The sequence below is a fragment of the Mugil cephalus genome, chromosome 5 (assembly GCF_022458985.1).
Source record: "Mugil cephalus isolate CIBA_MC_2020 chromosome 5, CIBA_Mcephalus_1.1, whole genome shotgun sequence".
In the NCBI taxonomy this organism is placed as follows: domain Eukaryota; kingdom Metazoa; phylum Chordata; class Actinopteri; order Mugiliformes; family Mugilidae; genus Mugil; species Mugil cephalus.
The window spans coordinates 9,434,598-9,453,005 of record NC_061774.1 but is presented as its reverse complement, the minus strand read 5'-3'; the positions used below and the strand labels follow the sequence as shown (position 1 = coordinate 9,453,005).

The 18,408-nt window shown below is 40.5% G+C and overlaps 2 protein-coding genes across 3 annotated transcripts; both read right to left on the bottom strand.

Moving 5' to 3' along the window:
- Positions 1-1,021: 1,021 nt before the first annotated feature.
- Positions 1,022-12,000, bottom strand: atl3 (atlastin 3). The gene is made up of 14 exons (XM_047585741.1): positions 11,836-12,000; positions 10,501-10,723; positions 8,641-8,775; positions 7,696-7,800; positions 7,561-7,611; positions 7,330-7,386; positions 7,133-7,225; positions 6,891-7,029; positions 6,682-6,809; positions 6,544-6,600; positions 5,813-5,884; positions 5,430-5,621; positions 5,082-5,321; positions 1,022-3,437 (listed from the first exon to the last, which is right to left on the bottom strand). Exons 2-14 carry the CDS (start codon positions 10,702-10,704, stop codon positions 3,375-3,377), a joined length of 1,536 nt encoding a protein of 511 aa, XP_047441697.1. The 5' UTR covers positions 10,705-10,723; positions 11,836-12,000; the 3' UTR covers positions 1,022-3,374.
- Positions 12,001-12,831: 831 nt separating this feature from the next.
- On the bottom strand, positions 12,832-18,372 carry si:ch211-145o7.3 (forkhead box protein N2). Of its 2 annotated transcripts, XM_047585728.1 has the most exons (6): positions 17,752-18,372; positions 16,131-16,776; positions 15,800-15,921; positions 14,550-14,605; positions 13,802-14,143; positions 12,832-13,100 (listed from the first exon to the last, which is right to left on the bottom strand). In XM_047585728.1, exons 2-6 carry the CDS (start codon positions 16,728-16,730, stop codon positions 13,063-13,065), a joined length of 1,158 nt encoding a protein of 385 aa, XP_047441684.1. In that variant the 5' UTR covers positions 16,731-16,776; positions 17,752-18,372; the 3' UTR covers positions 12,832-13,062. The 2 variants fall into 2 exon arrangements, with proteins under 2 accessions (XP_047441684.1, XP_047441685.1); XM_047585729.1 differs by having other exon boundaries at positions 12,832-14,143.
- Positions 18,373-18,408: the final 36 nt, after the last annotated feature.

The following is an 18,408-nucleotide window of genomic DNA, read 5'->3' as shown; positions in this document are numbered from 1 at the left end:
TGTTTGTATGTGGAAAAAGGGAGTGACGTGGTGGTGAATTACTTACACCCATTATAGAGAAACAAAACAAAAACATACGAATCGAAACAGTAAAAAAGATGGTGATTCATAGATGTAGTTGGTGATGATGTTAAACTAGACTCAATTAAACTCAAATATGGAAAAAAAAACAGTCAACATGCCTCTATGTTATTTTAAGGAAAAGCTGAATAACATAACCTTCATGAAGCTAAGATTTAGTGAAGGACTGTTGTATTAGAATTAGTTTTCTGTCGTGTACCTAATAAACTGGCAAGCGAATGTATTTTTCCACTTTAGTAAAAGACGTTGTGGTGATAAAATAAATATTCTTTATTCATCCCACCTGCTTATTCTGTATTGAGTACATGTTGGTTTATTTTCCAAATATTACACAAACAATTGTTACTACTCATTATGGATGTTGTATTAATTATTGCATTATAATCGATTTATAATGAAAACAGCAGATTACTAGACAGCTACATTATACTGCAGCCTACATGTTACAGTACTACTGTATTTTGTTGTAAGACTAGACATACTTGCATTTCCCTTTGTACTATGGTGTATTCATTCATCCATTCATCTATTCATTACCAGTAATCCCCCAGAGTATCATGGGGGGTTTGAGCCCATCCCAGCTTCCATCGGGCAATTGAATATTTAGATAGAATGATAGACAATAGATAATATAAAACAATACCCATATTATATATATAGATATATATATATATATAAGATCTATGCAGCACGCACTATCTGGTGCAACGCTAAACTGCATTTTGTTTTTCATTTTGTTAATCTATTCTGATAATAATCTAACCTAATTAATCTACCTTTTAACAGATAATTTAATGGCTGCACAACTACAGCAAATGAAAATCTTGTAATATTTTTGTATAAATGAGTGAAACCAAACATAATATTACAGGTTTTTATTGATGCTTTGCTACACAGAAAAAGTGGAAATAAAAAAATAAAAAATAAAAACAAAGACACATTAACTGTTTCAAACTCTGTTTATTCTTTATAAAACAGCATTTTCTCAAGTCAAGGCCACCATGTCCCTGCAAGAGATGATTACATTAGCTGTTATTACAATAATGCATGCATTTATGAACTTTTGGAACGAGCTGTGCAGAATAAGCACCAAAGAGGAGGGGGCGTGCAACAGTGACTGCTTGTATAACGTCTTTCCTTCACTCTTGGAAAGAAATCAGCAATCACGGATCCTCCACATGTCTTTTAAGCCTGTATTCTTATGACTTGTACGTACAATATAATGACATCATTGTCAGAATAAAGCCATATTAATTCAGTGCTTTGGTTCGCCAATCTGTGTAAGAAATTATATGATTAGTTGTATAAGTGCACTATGCTGCTTCATTACAGAAACCAGGATCCTACGTCTGCTCTCAGGCCATAGAAACACACGGCTTTCATGGCTACGACAAAATTATTCTGCATTTCATCGTATTCTGGGATGTAGGACAAAATTGCAAATAATCACAGTCCTTAAATCCACCATTTATTCTAAGTGGCTCCACAAAGAAAAACTAAAACTCAATAAATCAACTGTGGAGTCCTTCTTTTTAATTCTCGGTTTGATTAATGACTTATACTAATACGTCCTGATTGGTTAAATTGCTGAACGTAAATAAGGACATATGAATCAAGTCAGCCCAAATGTATTATTGTTGCTGTTCTGTAATGGGGTCTCATTAGGGGTTATACAACCATAACTGCGAGTCATTTAAAGCACTCTGAGCCAAGCGCGCATTGGTTTCAAGCTGCATGTAGATACATGATGATTATCAAAAAGAGACAGTTTATAATATGCAAATATAAGATTTTCCTCGCACAGTTTAGTCAAGATCACCTTTTTAAAGAAATATCCGTTTGACCGGCAGTCAGAACTCAAATGTGAACCAACAGCGTTACCTTATGAGCACTATGGGCCCAGGACATGAGGACAAAGATGAACTAAGTTTGTTCATAGTCTGTGCAGGTGTTTCTTCTGTATTTGATCTGTTTGGTCATTTGTTCCATGCATGGATGTAATAGCATTATGTCTCACTGCCATGACTGAGATCTTTAATTGTTTTTTTTTAGGGAGTAAAAGTCTCGTTTCACCTATGTCAGCTTATTTTCACTGATATTTAAAGTGATAGGAGTAAATGTACACCGATCAGCCGCAACATTAAAACCATCTGCCTTGTTGGTGTCCGTTCAGTTTGGGCTCATCAGGACACAGATCTTCTGAGTCTGCCTCCAGGACATAGATAGTGGAAGCCTTGAGTCCTGTGGAACAGGCTTGTACCAGTGCACCCACAACTAGATACTCCACCAGTTTAGGATCTATGGATTTTCTACGTTTTTTGAGCTGTTCCTCAGAATTTGTGTGGGCCAGGATTATCCCACGGAGGACGGCTGCTACCGACTGTCGCTGCTATGGAGTAGGGTTACGTAGTCTGCAACGTCTACGCCTCGGTAGGCCAGGACCAAAGGTTTCCCAGCATACGTGTCAGTGGTTTTCATGTTGTGGCTGATAGGAGTACAATGTTACAGTATTTAAAGCTCTTTGGCCAAAACTCTTTGGTAGATTATACTGAGTGTTCAACTCCCTCAACTATTTTCCTTCGGAGCTTGAAGCTTCTATATACGTTCCATTAACATAGTTTTTCTTGCATCCTGTTATAACTACAAAGTGTAACATACTTCCATGTCGGAATAAACAGAAAAGCCCTTGAAACAAATGAGTTTTAGCATTTAAAAGCGATAGATAAGTACAAAGTGCGTTTATTTGTCTTCTTCCACTCAAAGTAGTGACGTTCACCCTCCTGGAAATGCGAGTTTATATCAAATATAAAGCAAATCTACGAACTGAATGGAATGTTTAAAGGCTAATAAGATAGAAAAATATAGCCGCACAGAGATATGTAGAGAGGCTTTAAAGCTAGCATTTTTAAAAGGTAATCACTGAAATTAGACTCCCCCCTCATCTGATCAGTGTACAGAAGATGCAGCAGAAACAGAAAATAAATGTGTTTCTTTAAAAGTAAACATTGACTCGTCTGTTAAGACCAATTGTAAACTTGTACATTGATGGCAGTGTCAATTTAAGTATCAACAGGAGGGACAGAGATGGTTTAAGTAACTGCCTCGGAGAATTCGGTCACTTTCATTTAAGCCTAGAGTCATAATAATGTGCATAAATAGAGTTGCTGGTGAATATTGTTACCCTGTGCCAATGTGGTTGATCTGCAAGTTTGCTCCAATGGGTAGCGTGATAAGGCTTTTAGTGCTTTATGCTTGTGCTGTGTGCATCGAGATAAAGACGGTTCAGAGGTCTTCTAACTGGATTTCTTCTGGTCCCCGGCGCTCGTCCCTCTCGACTTGTTCAACACCACAGTGGCCTGAAAACAGAGAAAACGGGGGAGACAGTTCATCAGACTGTGCTGATTTGAAGAGCTGCTTACGACATCCGCTGACTTCAGTATTACTTTGTTGTGGTTTATTCGCTGAAACCTCTTAACCATATCCATCACATCTGTGACTCTGCCAGAAAGAGTGCGGTTGATCTGTTCGAACCACTTCTGGTTTCGTGTGAGAGAAGTGAACTGGAGAGTAAACTCCGAGGGCTTTTCACTGCTAGTTTCATTTTCTGTCTAAGTTGAAGTTGCAAAAAACCACAAATAATTTATCACCAGACATTGATATTTGCCATTTTTTGCCTCTATTGGGGCTATGTTTTATGACACCCATTTTTACTGCTTTGTTCAGTGTCACTGCTCTTATCAGCTCTGTTTCAAGGAGCAACAGTCAAACCGTTTTCAGGAAACAAACTGATAAACCCACTTTGGCCTATCCAGCACCAAAAAGCACACAAACACTTAGCAAAGAGCTTGTGAATGTTGTCTCACATCAAACAAGTACAGTATCCGGTGTAGTCCTACAGAAGTTATTGTCAGAAACTCCTGAGACACCAGTTCACAGTCTGAACAATGTCACTCTTAATGATAACCATCTTTAAGTGTGGCCATGTGAAACAACTACAGATGTTACAGATGCTGCAGTAAAAAAAAAAAACAAAAAAAAACATTAGCTAGAATTCTCCAGGGGTCAGTAAATAAATGTTAATTATGAAATTGTGTAACAACTTCATAAGAAAATAAAATATGTGTGTTATCTGTTCTTTCTTTGAGAGATTTTCCAAAGACCTTATTAAACAACTACAGACAATCAGTTACACAGACATCCACAGTGAACCTGACATTTTAAGCACACCACACCCACTTTTTTCCCTCACCACACCAACTGCTTTACCGTCAAATGGTCAGATATGACGGAGGATATGACTCCTTAGCTCATTAGTAAACTTTGCCCTTGTTTATGACCACACACTCCCATACAGCGAGTCAAGGGAACGATACAGAAAGAAGGCAACTCCTAGAAGCAGGGTCATCCAAATGTCTGCTACATTTTGTAGACACAAAGACTTAACCATTAAGTTGTTTAGTGATTAATGATAAGAAAAAAAGAGCACTCAAATATAATCTTTTTAAGCAATAATGTAAAGTGGTAAGTTACTCAATATTCAGCTGTGTTGTCTGAGCACTTCTATGAGCGCTGTTATTTTTTTCTCTCCTGTCATTCTTGGTATTTGTACAGTCTATGGTCTTTTCATGCAATTGCTCCCTCTAGTGGCTTCAACCAGGACATTACAGTGAAATAAATGTTGGAGATACACAAAGCCTATTACTGGTTGTTTTCTGGTGTTGGACCATCTGATGGACGATATTCAGGAGAGGCGAGCTCTGTACAAAGCTGGAGATTCCTGGAGATATTTTTCTCATGCAGCAGCACAAGTGCAGTGTGTACCAGCTGGTGGTTGGTTGCAGTGTTTGCAATGCAAATGCAAATTTTGTTGACATGCAAACTGAGGCGACGTCACATTCGGCCTTCGATACCGGCGCTTCTTTGATACTGTTCTTTTGCGTCCCTGTCTTGAAACTGAAAGCTGTGAAACACAAACTGACCTCCGGCCCTTTTATTCTCACCTGCTCCAAGACGACACCTGCCGCCTGGTCGATGGCTCCTCCCACAGTCCGATAGCGACCGGAGTAGCGGATGAAGGCCCATGTCAGCATGGACATCATGACCACGCCCAGAGTGCAGTCACACACCAAGGCGAAGGTCGACAGGCCAACGAAGAGCAAGACACCGGACAGCACGTAGAGGAGACACACCAGGACGAACAGCACGGCTGGAGTCCGGAAGGCACTGAAGAGGTTTTTTGACTTTCACCAAAAAAAAAAAAAATTCAAGATCAGGAACTTCACAGTTCTAAGGTTTTACCTTTTATGTTTAATGCAAAAATAAAAGGAAATGAAACAAACTGCTCCTACCTCATTGTGCTTGCTGAAAGCCTGCCACATCTCCTCCAGCTCCTTTTCCAGCTGTGTTTGGTAACGGTCACAAAACTCTTGTCCGCCCATCTTCTTGGTGGATGAAAAGGCGTGGAGAGACTCCCGGAAGAAAAACTGATGCTTCTCCTCCAGAGAGTCGGGAGACACGTAGGGCAGGTCTCCACCGCACATCTGGAGAAAAGAGACAAAGCAGTCCAGATGTGCGTGAGCAATGCTTGCGTCTTACACTGGCTTTGTTTAAATGGTTCTTCTTTACTTATCAATTAATAAGTCTTTATACTCTACATCAATGGCAATAAATTCACTCTTAATCACCATTCCCACACTGTACACAGAGGTGTGGTTACTTCACATGAGCTCACCTTCTCCATGTTCTTGTAATACTGATCTTTGGCTGTTGCCACAGCTGCCAGGTTATTGGCCTCCGCTGTAGCCTGAAAAGATACAAGTTAAACATAACAAAAAACAAAATTACCACTGACCCGCTTGATGCCACATCTTATATCCATCTTCATCAATAGAAACCAGGTCATTGATAACATTGATTCAACTTGCAAATATTTTCCACAATAACAATAATATTGGAGGATAGTTTGCAGACTATGGTCTGTGTCTAACGTTGAGAAAAACATGGCAAGGTTTTGAGACTGACCTTGTTCTTCAAAATACCCCTTACTTTATGATTTCTGTTCAAGGTTTGATTGTGCTTTGTATCTACAATGTTGCTTATTCCTAATATTCCAAACTAAAGGTGAGGCCGAGGGGATTTCTTCCCTATTGCCTATTTGAGCACCGGTTTCATACTTGAACATTTCTTCTAGTTTATTATTTGATTACACACTTGTTTTTTTCTTCTTTTGATTAGACAGACTAGACTGTGCACTAGCTCAGGGTCATAAAGATTTACTCTGTCTTGTTGATCCCAGCCCCTGACGTAATAAGTTCTTGCAAAGAAGTTGAAATGTGAATGAATTCAGCAGGGAGACAGTTATTTGTCTGACAAAATGTGGTTTGAGCTCAGGCACTGGATCCAAACCAACCCTCCATTTGCCTTAATCAACCTTATTAATAAACACGTTATTCCTGAACATACCATGAGCATTGTCTTTGGTTGTGGTAAGTCTTCTCCCTGATAAATCTTGATGTAAGCCTGTTGACACAAAAATGACAACACTGGGTGTAACGAATCGAGTCATATTCATCATAGGAGCAGCTCAGGTGAACACGTTACCTTGAAGAACTCAAGCAGGCCCCTGCAGGTGACTTTGTTCCCATTTATTTCTTTCTCAGCCAGACGATCGGGGTGCAACAGTTTGGGAATCAGATTCCGCAGCTGCTCTGTGAACTCTGGGGCCACATCTGACAAAATAAAACGTCTTTAAGCTCAGGCATTCTGCCGAAAACTCCCCTTCAAACAAAGTAACATATCACGTATCTTACCACGGAGTTGTCCCCGAAAAGCAGGGCTGGTGGCAACCTTCAACCCAGGGTGAGGTAACAAGAAGCAGGAAATCTGGGTGAAGCATGAATGGATGTGCTCCCTCACCGTCTGCAGCTCCTCATGTTGGGCCTCCTTAACCTTAAGAAGCAGAACGAACTCAGTGTTCAAGATCTGCCACACATGACTTTACTATCTGTACCTTATGAAGGCGCATTCAAAATACTCGACAATCAACGCATACCTGTAACCGTTTATCCAGGAACTCATTGCCACCTTTAAACCCGTAGGTGTATTCGTAGGGAAAGCTCCAGTCCCTGATTAGAAACATCAAAGACTGTAGGAAGAGGAGAAGTGTGTTTAAGTAAAAGTAAAAATAAGAAATTTTATTTAATGACCAGAAATTTTAAATAATCAGCAACATCAACTTAAACATCTTACCTGAAAAGGCTTCTGAAAGATCTCGTCCATGGCAAGACGACCGTACTCTGTGAACAGCTGTGAGGAGGAGGCAAGCAGTGAAATCACAGGATTATTTCACATCCTCGCCACTTAAACCTGGACACCTACTCGTTCTATATATTGTTCTACTATTTTTATTCATTATGTAAATGAACACTGCAGATATCAGCTCTGTGAAATATAAATAATCTGTCTAATAATCTAACAGACCTGTAGCTGCTGGAGATCGTCCTCCTGAATGTTCTGCGAGAGGTTGTAGATCTACAAGAGAAGCCGTGTAAGTGCACTTTACTAGAATATCCAGAACATATTATGATACTGTGATAACCAGAGGAGACCAGTCACCTGTATTGAGCTGGTCATGGTGCTGAGGGCAAAGATGGTGGCACAGTCCTTCACGGTGGACTGATCATCAAACGCTCCCTGAGTGTCCATCAACACCACGGCCACCTACCGCAGCAGAGAGACAAGACAGTGACGTGATGTGTGTGAATACAGGTACAGGATATGGGGGAATAACAGCTGACTGCCTCTTAACTAAGGTGACGCCACTTCATGTTGCCTGTAAAGAGAATACAGCTAGCACAAACAATGAAATGTTTCAAAGGAGTTGCTCTACACTTTAATAACTGTAGTTGATCATGTTCTGTGTAAGTACTTGTTTATTTGAATGTTCAGGGGACAAGAGGAGCCTTCTGTGTGCCCTTTAAACTTCATTCAAACTTCTGTTTCTTTATTCCTCCACTGGTTCACTAAGCTAAACAACCAATCGGAGCAATCTCTCTGACCAGACTAGCTGCAGACAGCAGTCTGACTAGGGTCAACAGTGAGGGACACAAAAACAACAGCCTGACACGTCAAACGTGTGTCATGACCTTTTATGTAGTGATTCATCTGACCTACCCTCTATTCATTATATTCATTAATGCAGCTTTTATCCTCATTTGTAGCAGAAAAGTCAAATATGCAAGTCAGATGAAAAAAAATTAATGTAGAACACAGAAAGAAAACATTCATCTACAAAAGTTGGGAAGCACCAGTGTGACTTTTTCTCTGCTGAGAAACATTAAGCGTATCCAATGATTTATTCAAATCAGGATAATTCAAAGTAATTGGATGTGTGTTTCAGTGTTGAAAAGGTTAATAAAAGGTGAACAGAAACAGAAATGAAATAAGAAACATAAATGTCTTGAATCTATGAATATTTATCTAACATTAACAGTGCACTTTCTTTCTTTCTTGCTGTGGTTGTACTGCTCAAACCGAGCAAATAAATAACCGTGTGAGCACCTCTGTTTCGTCGCTCTTTTTGACAAGAAAAACTTCACTCCACATCTGGATGCCTGTCGTCTCTGGTTCTGAACCTCCTCTCCAAGAAAATCCAGTGAGAATCTCATCATCTTCACCCAGCCAGTTCTCATTATTCTGCAGACACACAAAGTCAGACTCCTTCAGACACTGAAAAAGATGCCATATTGTACATAAATCTCCACAAAGACACAGTAAGTGTAGTGTTGAGCTTTGAAATGATGGTTATGGTGTCAGTTAATTATTTGTTTACCTGCAAAATGACAAAATGACCTATTGGTTGTGGCAGTTTTCCCTGGCCCTGGTAACGCACCACACCAGCACACCACACCAACACTCATTTCACAGATCACATGTTAGCCAGGCAGCATGCTACTCATAGTTTGGTGGGTGCACTGAGCTACGTGGAGCATCTTAGTAAGATTTTATTCTTTGAGTAGCTTATTATTTAAAGACTGTAGATTATGAGTTTCTTCTTGTTTATTTATTTTTTGTTTACTAGTTTTGGGCAGTGACAAAGGACCTGAACACAGTTTCAGATGAGCTCTTACAGTGCCTGAGTATAAAGTAGAGAACATACTCAGTCCATCTTACTGCACCGCACTAATCCAGGGGAGAAGGACAATAAAAACGTAATTCTTTGCATCAAACTGACACCGTCTTTTGACCTTTTCTAGCTTTTGGAGGTTAAATTATTCCATTTTTTCCATTATCCCATTCAGCTTTTCACCAGACTCCTCTCTAGCTCAGAATGTGTCATTGGCAGTGGCAGCTTAGGGCCTGGAGGTATCAAGTAATGGAGTTGTGAGAATGAATGAGATTTATGAATGGACCCTATGAGCTTAACGGTTTACAAAATCAAAGACAAAGCATTCCTACAGCGACTACAGGCTCCACTCCTTAACCGCCGTAATGACACATTCCAAATTACTCCTTTTTGGTAAACTAGTTAGTTCACATGTTACAGCAGGGAGGGGCATTTACGTGTCATGACTACACATACAGGTTATTGTCATCCCAGACACAGGCATATTACGTATCACACCTGGAACATAAGAAGTGGTTTAACTAGCTGCTCTGAAGCACTCCCTGTAACATGACAGTGTTCGAGCATCAGACAGTTCTGATAATCAATCAAAGTAGCTTCTTCAGTTTTAAATGACTGGTGCAACCTTTAAGATTTTATTTGGGACAAGACTGTTGTATATGGTTAATAAATTATATCTCAGTCAACCCCGTCTCCATTTTACAATGATGGTCTCCTTTAGTCGTCTTCCAACCTTTTAAGAATTTGATGGTCGAGGTATAGGTGGATAGCTGAGTTCTGACCTGAAGAACTGGCTCTTCTCCTGTGTTGAGCCATGTGTCAGTGGTTGTTTTGTGTTTCAGTGAACAAGCCTTTGCATTCACTGAACTGCATAAATTACACTGCTCTGCATTTGCCTATGTGTTTCGTCTTTGGGGTGAAAGGTTTCTATTTCAGTGTGTTGTTTTGCAATGTTTTTTGTGACACTGTACTTTATGCAATTCAGTGCACTGGGAAAACAAAATAATCCACAGTCTAAACATCTAAAAGTTTCAACCATAATTGTCCTTTCGATTTGGTGTATGTAGCCATTAATGAGCTGTTAGAGTATAATTACTGATTGTGGAACAGCTGACATAACAGAGCAGAACAGATGATCCTGCTAAAAACTTCCCAAAAAGAAATCTCTTGGATGACGATGAAATGTCTTCAGGGAAGCTCAACAGGTCCAGTGGCCTTCGTTTAAGATGTGTTTTAGGGTGTACGACCTGCATGACTGGGAACCATCACTGATAGTTACAGTGGCCATTGCTCACCTTTCTGTACATGTAACGTATCATGAAATCAAGCAGGAAGCTTTTCCCTTTTCTGAATGCTCCAGCCACCGACAGCACCACGACATGTTTGTCTCGGACCTCCGGAGCCAACAGGATCCGAGCCAAAGCCTCCGTATCCAACTCAAAGGAGTGATTCTCCTTACACACCGTGACGATCTGAACTGGGCCTGGTTCACTCCCCATTCTTCAGAGTTACTGGTCCCTGTGGAGGTCACAGACAGAAACACCGGGCTGGTATGAATACTAGAGAATATTTCAGGATCCATTTTTATTATTGATATATCTGAGTACTTTATATATACCTGCATAGAATTACTTCAAATGTTGTTAATTGTTATCTAATATTCATTTTCTGGCATCATATTTTTCTAAATCTTAGTAAGCACTCCACATTTAATCAGTAAAATTGTGATGATCACTTTTAGCAGACACAATTGCATAAACATTTGTTTTTGACTCAGACAAAAACTACTCCAGCAAAACTACTACTTAACACTGACCATCTTCCCAGCTTCACTAAACTATGAGATTTAAAAGCTGTTGCCACCGTGAATATTATTACAATGTGCCTGTTGAAGAGTTAGACACACACTGATCAGAAACAATATTTATCTGTGTGTTGAGCGGACTGTGGGAAGCTCTCATGGTGTCATGCTGCTCCGCCTGGAGCTTTAAGGTTCAGCACACTCTCCGATACTCTGATCATTTCGGCTGCTTCAAAGGAATTCATTGTTGCAGATTTCTGGGGAAGCTGTCCTCTCCCACAACAATTGAGGCGGGGAGGCGATTTTTAACATGCTTTTAAAATAGTTTGTCTGTAATAACCAAAGCACAACACCTCCAAGGTGTGGCACTGAAGAGCAGCATGCCAGCCATTTCTCTGCAGTGGATCTGATGGTTTGACTTAATGCCATGAAGAAAACAGTTTCCAGAAACGTATTGTACAATCTTCCGTGCAAGTTCCCATAAACATAAACTGGTTTGTACATTGCATGTTCAGTTAGTTAAACGATTATATCTCAACAACTGTTACTGAGCTAAGCTAAGCAGATTACCAGGCTAATATCTCGGAGATGCGGAGAAATAGCTCAACAAAGATAACACGTAGCCCACTAAGTCACTGGTGAATAAATGTTGCTTTTAGCTTGTATGGCTGCATCAAATCAAACATAACCAAAAAAAACTAACACGTACCCGTTAGTAGCTGCTAAAGCAAACGACTGTTAAAACCTAACGTTAAAGACGTCAACCCAGAGACAGCTTTTAAATAAATCATCACCTCGCTTTAGCTCGTGTTACAAGGTTAAAAGTTACCTTCGGTTTCTTCAAACGCCTTCAACAAAACCTCACACGAGTCGAGAAACAACTGAAACGTAACTTTTTTGCTACACTGGCATGAAAACAACCATGAGAACTTTCTTCCAACAACGAAATTTACACACTTCCGCCTTCACTCTGCGCAACGCCTCATGGGAACTGTAGTTGAAGCGCGGTTTTCGTCTTCTCCTGCAACCTGTCTACAAACTTCATTCCCCGTCGTGCCAACATTACCACGCAGCTTCGGGATATGTAGTTTTGTTACTGTTACAGTTACGAATGCGGAACTACCGTACAGGTAATGTGAACTAGGATCGACGGTTTGCCTTTATGTAAATGATACGCGACAGATTTCAAGGTCTGTAGCATAGGAACAAAGCTTCACTTTAAATCATATTATATAAATGTATGGAGGAGTTCATTTTGGTGGTTGCCGATGTTGCGCCATCCAGTGGTGCAATTCGGAAAGAAACAAATCCCATTGACACTTTCATCGCCGGTTCTTTAGGTAAACATTAAAAAAAATAAAAATAAAATAAATAAATAAAAATTGCTTCACGAATGTTATAATGTTCAGCTTATGCAGAAATAGAGTAAGAAAAGCGGTATGTCAACAGTATACTTTCAGAGGATGTAGTTTTTAGCCTGGACCACTAAGTAAAACGAGGTTGTCAAGAAAATAAAAACATGTGAATACACCTCAGTATAATTCAACAGTGCCACAAACCACAGCCTCCAAATTAAAACACTGAGATGAATATTTCTCTCATTTACTTTAAACAAGTAAATGAGTGGTTAGCGCTGATGATGCCTCACAGCAAGAAGGTCGGTGACCCTAGAGGAAAGGGGAGGAGGATAGAGTCAAATGCCATGACTCTCATAAAGCTAAGATCTGAGGCAGGACTTTCAGATTACAATGGATTATCACTAATGTTCACCAAATGAACTGAGTGAGTGTATGTCTTGCATCGCTTTAAAAACAAAAGCAACAGATGCAGTACCAGACTTTAATTCACAAGAACTGTATCACAGATTTTATTTGTTAGATTACAAAATCTAAAACTTTCGAAAATACATACAGTTTATAAACAGAAAGTTGGTGCACCCTGAAATGTAAAGTGATTTAAATGGCAGTGAGTTTGATTTAAATGTCAGAACACTCCAATCGAACTTTTCCTGATCGATGACGGCTTAGCTTACAGTGTCACATGTAGGGTTCCAAACTCAAAGGCGTTCATGGATCCAGCTACACAGAATCAACTCTAGCAAACATAATGTGAAGAATGACAAGTGTTAACACATTAATTAGAAATAAAACTGGAAGTACTTACGTTAATATAATTGAGTAGTGCTTCTTATGTACAATGTACAATTTCACCTAAATTATAAATTAAATATTTTTCATAAACTACTGGGTTAAAAGAAAAAAAAATACTCTACTATGGTTTGTTTTCCTCTTCAAACATTCGCCTGTATATAAACTTTCCTGTTAAACAAAGCTTTGTTTGTAACACATATTTAAATGGTAACAGCGTGGTTGTGAGTCAGTGTGCTGGTCATTTTATTCCTCAAGCTACTATTGAAGATTTCTTGTACAGTTTATAAATCAGACACACCTCAACAAAGAGACAGTACATGAGCTGGAAGCACTCCTTCCACCCCTGAGAATGAATTTAATCTCTTAGAAAATCACAGTGGAAAACCTAAAAGCTATTAATACTTTCTCCTCGGTTTTGGATATAATTTTGAGTAAGTTTTTCGGTTTATCGTTACACCTCAGGTCGGCCTGAATACATGCCTGAATGTGATACATAGATTAGGTTAGTCCAAGTTTATCCATGTGGTTGTCTAACTACAGAACAAGATTTAGGGCAGTGTCAACATTTCAGAGCCAACATAAATCTGAATTCATGTTGATTTGACATAGTGTTTGGGAAGCATTGTGATATTAATTAATATCCACCTCCTGCCAGGTCCAGCAGTGACCCGGCCGCCTCCTGGGCCTCGGCATCGAGCTGAAGGATCTCCACGGTCTCCAGGTCCAGCTCGGTGTCGCCCGGCAGCACCAGGTACTGGTACTGGTGGGACTGGTAATAGTGTAACTCGATGTAGCCGCTGTCCGACAGGGGGTCTTTCTCCATCTCTTCGCTGACCTCCTCCTGCTGGTATTCCACCGACTCCATGGTGACAAGTTCCTCGTGGTCCGGGGTCAAAGGGCATGATGGGTTGTCAGCGAAATTGGGGTTATCGGTGGTGAGGATTTGGGAGGAGGACGTGGAGAGGAGCAGCGTGTGAGACAGAGGATCTGCAGGATGAGATTAGAAATGAAATAAAGTCAGACATTAACATCTGTTTTCACTGCCGGGTTGAACAACCGCTTGTCAGATTCTCCAGCGGGCACCTGGGCCCATATGGTGCATAGGATCTGAAGTAAAACGGTGGGTACTCATAGAGAGCACTAAGCTAGGCTATTGCTGGGTTGCCTAGGTAATAGAGGGCAGTTGCCATGACAACAGAACACAAACACGGGAACAATGCTGCATGTTGAGAAAGCTGCAGAGCGAGAGAAAAGCTGCAGGTAATGAAAGCGTCACAGAGGGCTGTTACCCCACTGATGAAATACTGTAGACTAAAACTAATTAGAAATTCATTCATGCAGGGTCACATATGTTGGTTCTGGGGCAAATTAAGAGACGTCAAGAGTCACAAACCTGAGATATCCATCGAATCGCAGACCGAAGGCACCTCATAGTCAGCTCCCTCCAACCTGCACACAGAAATCACAGACAACTATGTAAATAGAGCATTTTGGTTTATTTATTTGTTTAAAATACATACTAATAAAAGAGTCTACGCTTTACCCACTACAGCTAATTTGTTCATTAGATACACAAGTGCGAACAGTAATCTCAGCTTATTAGGCTTTAAATATCCACAAGGGAAATAGCCTGGTCATAGTTCTGTAGCAGTCACTGTGGGAGTGGAGCTGAATCAGTCTGCTGGAGAATGAGCTCTGCTGCCCCTCTATAGTGTTTGGTGTAGTGGACGGGATGGGTTGTCCATAATGGAGAGCAGTTTATCCAGTGTCTTCCTGTCCCTCACTGAGACAAACATCCCTAACTACCTACAAATTACATGTCCAGCCTCTGGGATCGGTTTGTTGATCCTACTACTGTCTATTTTGCTGGTGCTACTCCCCCAACAAACCACAGAAAAGTACACGTAGAAAGACTCTAGTAACTCACACTGGAACTGGCATTCAGCATTCGTTTAAAATAACTGAGAGCTGTTGATTCAACTGTGTTTTCATTTGGGAGGCTGTGGTTTTTAGTCAGTGGGCTAAGCTAAATACCAGGGACACAGTGCAGGACTGTTATATTAGACATATATACATTCATTTTCACCACCTAGTGAACTGGCAAGTGAGTGTATTTATTGAGTATTATTGAGTCCAGAGGAATAATAATGTAATATTTCAATGTAATAATATATATAATATTTCCATGTGTTTTTTTTATAAGCCCCCAACACCTTTTTATTTTTATTGCTTTTTTTTTGCAAGTAATCAATAGACTAGTTTAAAATTGTGTAAAATTGTGTAAACATTTCTTAATTCATCCCACTAAGACTAGCAAATGCAAATGTTTGACGTATTGACTGATCATAACAATCGTTGTACAATAAATAACAAGTCATTCAATTTAGTAAATTATTATTTCACATTTCAAGAAACTGGTATTAATATACAGTAGAATTGTCTTTCTGTAGCCCAACATTTAGCAGCTTACTTTTAATTTGTTTAGTCCAGCATCATGACGAGCTGAACACGGTTTCAGATTAAATTGTCGTTTCTTCAGTTTTATGAATTTAAAGAGTAAAGATAAATTAAACAGCAATCAATAATAATCATTGTATTATTCACGATTATTGTAGAAGCTTTAACGGTGTGAATCCTACTCACAGTGCAGGCTTGTTGATCAGATTGCTGTTGGTGCTGTGATAACTGTGGGTCTTTCTCAGCACTTCGAGGAGCGCCGGCCGATACTCCGGACACACACACCACAGCGAACCCTTCCCCACTGACTGCAACAAGTACACAAATCATGTTGAAACATTAAAGCTGCAAAGATGGTAGCCTTCAGGAATATTGACACATCTGTAATACGTGGAGAGTACATTATGATGACTTCGCTTTATGGGGGCCTCTTTTTACTACAGAACATATGGCTTCAGTGCAGTTCAGGAGGTTGTTTGCTTTCAGATGGAGAAATCGACTTGATTTGTGCACCCACCTGGCTCTTGTCCCTCTGAATGCGACGGAAGCTCTTGCTCAGGGAGAGGTTGTGTCTGACCGAGTTCCTCCAGCCTCCGGTGGCTGTTCTGTAGTAAGGGAAATTGTTCACAATCCACTCGTAGATGTCTTTCACCGGAAGCCTCTTGTCGGGGGAATCTTCAATTGCCATAAAAATGAGACTGCTAAAGGAGTAAGGAGGCTTGGATGACACTGGAAGAACGGACTGGGCAGGAGTGCAGGACTCTTGCTGGGTCAGCGGTGTCATTTTGGTGAGGGGCTGCAGAGGTAGCAGGTTTCCTCTCTGATGCAGCCAGCTGAGACAGGTCAGGTCATCTTGGTCAGATAGGTTTTCCGGGCTGATGCATTGTATGTTTTGTCCTTCGAGGCGATGAGACGCTGTGCAGTGGGAAAGAGGGGACGAGGAGTGGACAGACTCTGCCGTCGCTGGAGAAAGTGAGGTGGGGGACGGGGGGAATGAAATGGGCGAAAGTGGGAGCGAAAGGCGGCAACTTGGGGGGGTCTGCAGAGGTGAGGAGGAGAAAGGCAGAGTGGTGGGACACGGGGACAAGGGTGGCAGTGTATGAGAGCTATTCTCCATCTCTCTCTCAGGACAAAGCCTTCAGGGTCATCCAGTTGTACAGGTGCTGAAAGACACAAGAGAAAATAATGAAAGTCACAGCTACAAAGAATGACGAGGTTTGCTGTAAAGGCTGAAGTCTGACTAGACCACAATTACTGTACTTGAACAACTCATCTCACCCCTTGTATGAGACTGTTGGGACCTCAGGTAACTTATTGAGTCAGACGCAGTCCAAGAAGCGAGCACTGCCAGAGGTACTTGAGGTACTTGGTACTCTTGAACTAGCACATCCTGCTCTACTACTGCTACTGCTGCTACTTCGTCTTCTGGACAATATACACTCACTTGACAGTTCATAAAGTACACTAGTGAGAAGGATGCATTCAAATATAACTTTCCTGCAATGAATCCCACTTCATCACTGTTATTATGTTGACTTTTTCACCTGTATAATCTTTTTTGTGGATGTAATTCATGATGCCGTTAAACAACTGTATCTTACCTAAGCTTTGAGAACTACCCTTCAAAATAAAAACATAATTAAAACATGCAGGGAGTTTCTTCTGGTTTATTTCAAGCTTAAAGTTTTGACTTTATACACGGAGATGATGGGAAGATAAAAGATAACATCTCTTCAGCTTAGTTCAGTTAAATGTTTACCACCCCTCTGATGAGCATTCACGAAGCGTTCAGAGTCCACTCTTACAGCGCTGTCTCCCGTTTTAAGAAAGACAAAGCGTGGACAGTGGACAGTGGACAGGTGCACGCCTCGTAGAGTCAGTGTGGATCCCACCGATAACATGATTTTTAATAAACTAAGGCCGACCATCCACTTAGTGTGTCAATCTCACTGATAACGTCCTGAAAGTTTGCGTGTGTGATGCCACATGGCTCTACAAAGCAGTTCAGCAGGCAAATGGCGGATCAATATAAAGTTTCATTTAGCTAGTCAAGAAAGCCGCCTTTTCCCCCCTCACAGGTAACACATTCCGCGCTGTTAGCTTAGTCCTTCAAATGCAAACATTAACTAATTTCTCACCAAATTATCAAACGACGACGACGACCCTGGCAGAGACCGGCTTCTTGTAAAAGTAAAAGTCGTATTTGAAAAGTTAAAGGTGAAATCCCGGTGTTCAAAAGTGGAGTGGCAGTCGGACACCTCTCCCTCCGCGCTCTGTTGCTGTCCGCGGTGTCCATGGAAACCAAAAGGACGCTCCGCAGTGTGCGCGCTCCCCGGCGCGCTCCCGCGCCAATTATAGAGTCTGACACCATCCAGCAAGAGAGACGGTATTTAAATCCAACAGCATGGATACATAAATGCTGGATTTAAAATGTAAAAAACTTCAGCACATGTGCTTCAAGTGTTGGAGCGTCCCTAACATGTGACCATCGTTAATGTTTTATATTACAGTATCACATTATTACTGATGCATTATCACTGCATTTTGAATGTGCAGCAGAGGAGCAGAGCAGAGCAGTGTTGTGAGTGTGAGTGTAAATGTAAAGTTAAAACACTATTTTCTTTGAATTCTTGTGCAGTCCAAGCAAATTAGCAATAACTAAGTACAAGTAACTGATAATGATAGATTAGTACTTCTGCTAAGTAACTAATACTATTGTGTTCAGAGCTAATTATGCCTGGTTTTATAATTCAATATTAATACTAACAATGTGGCAAATACTGTAGAGAAAAAAA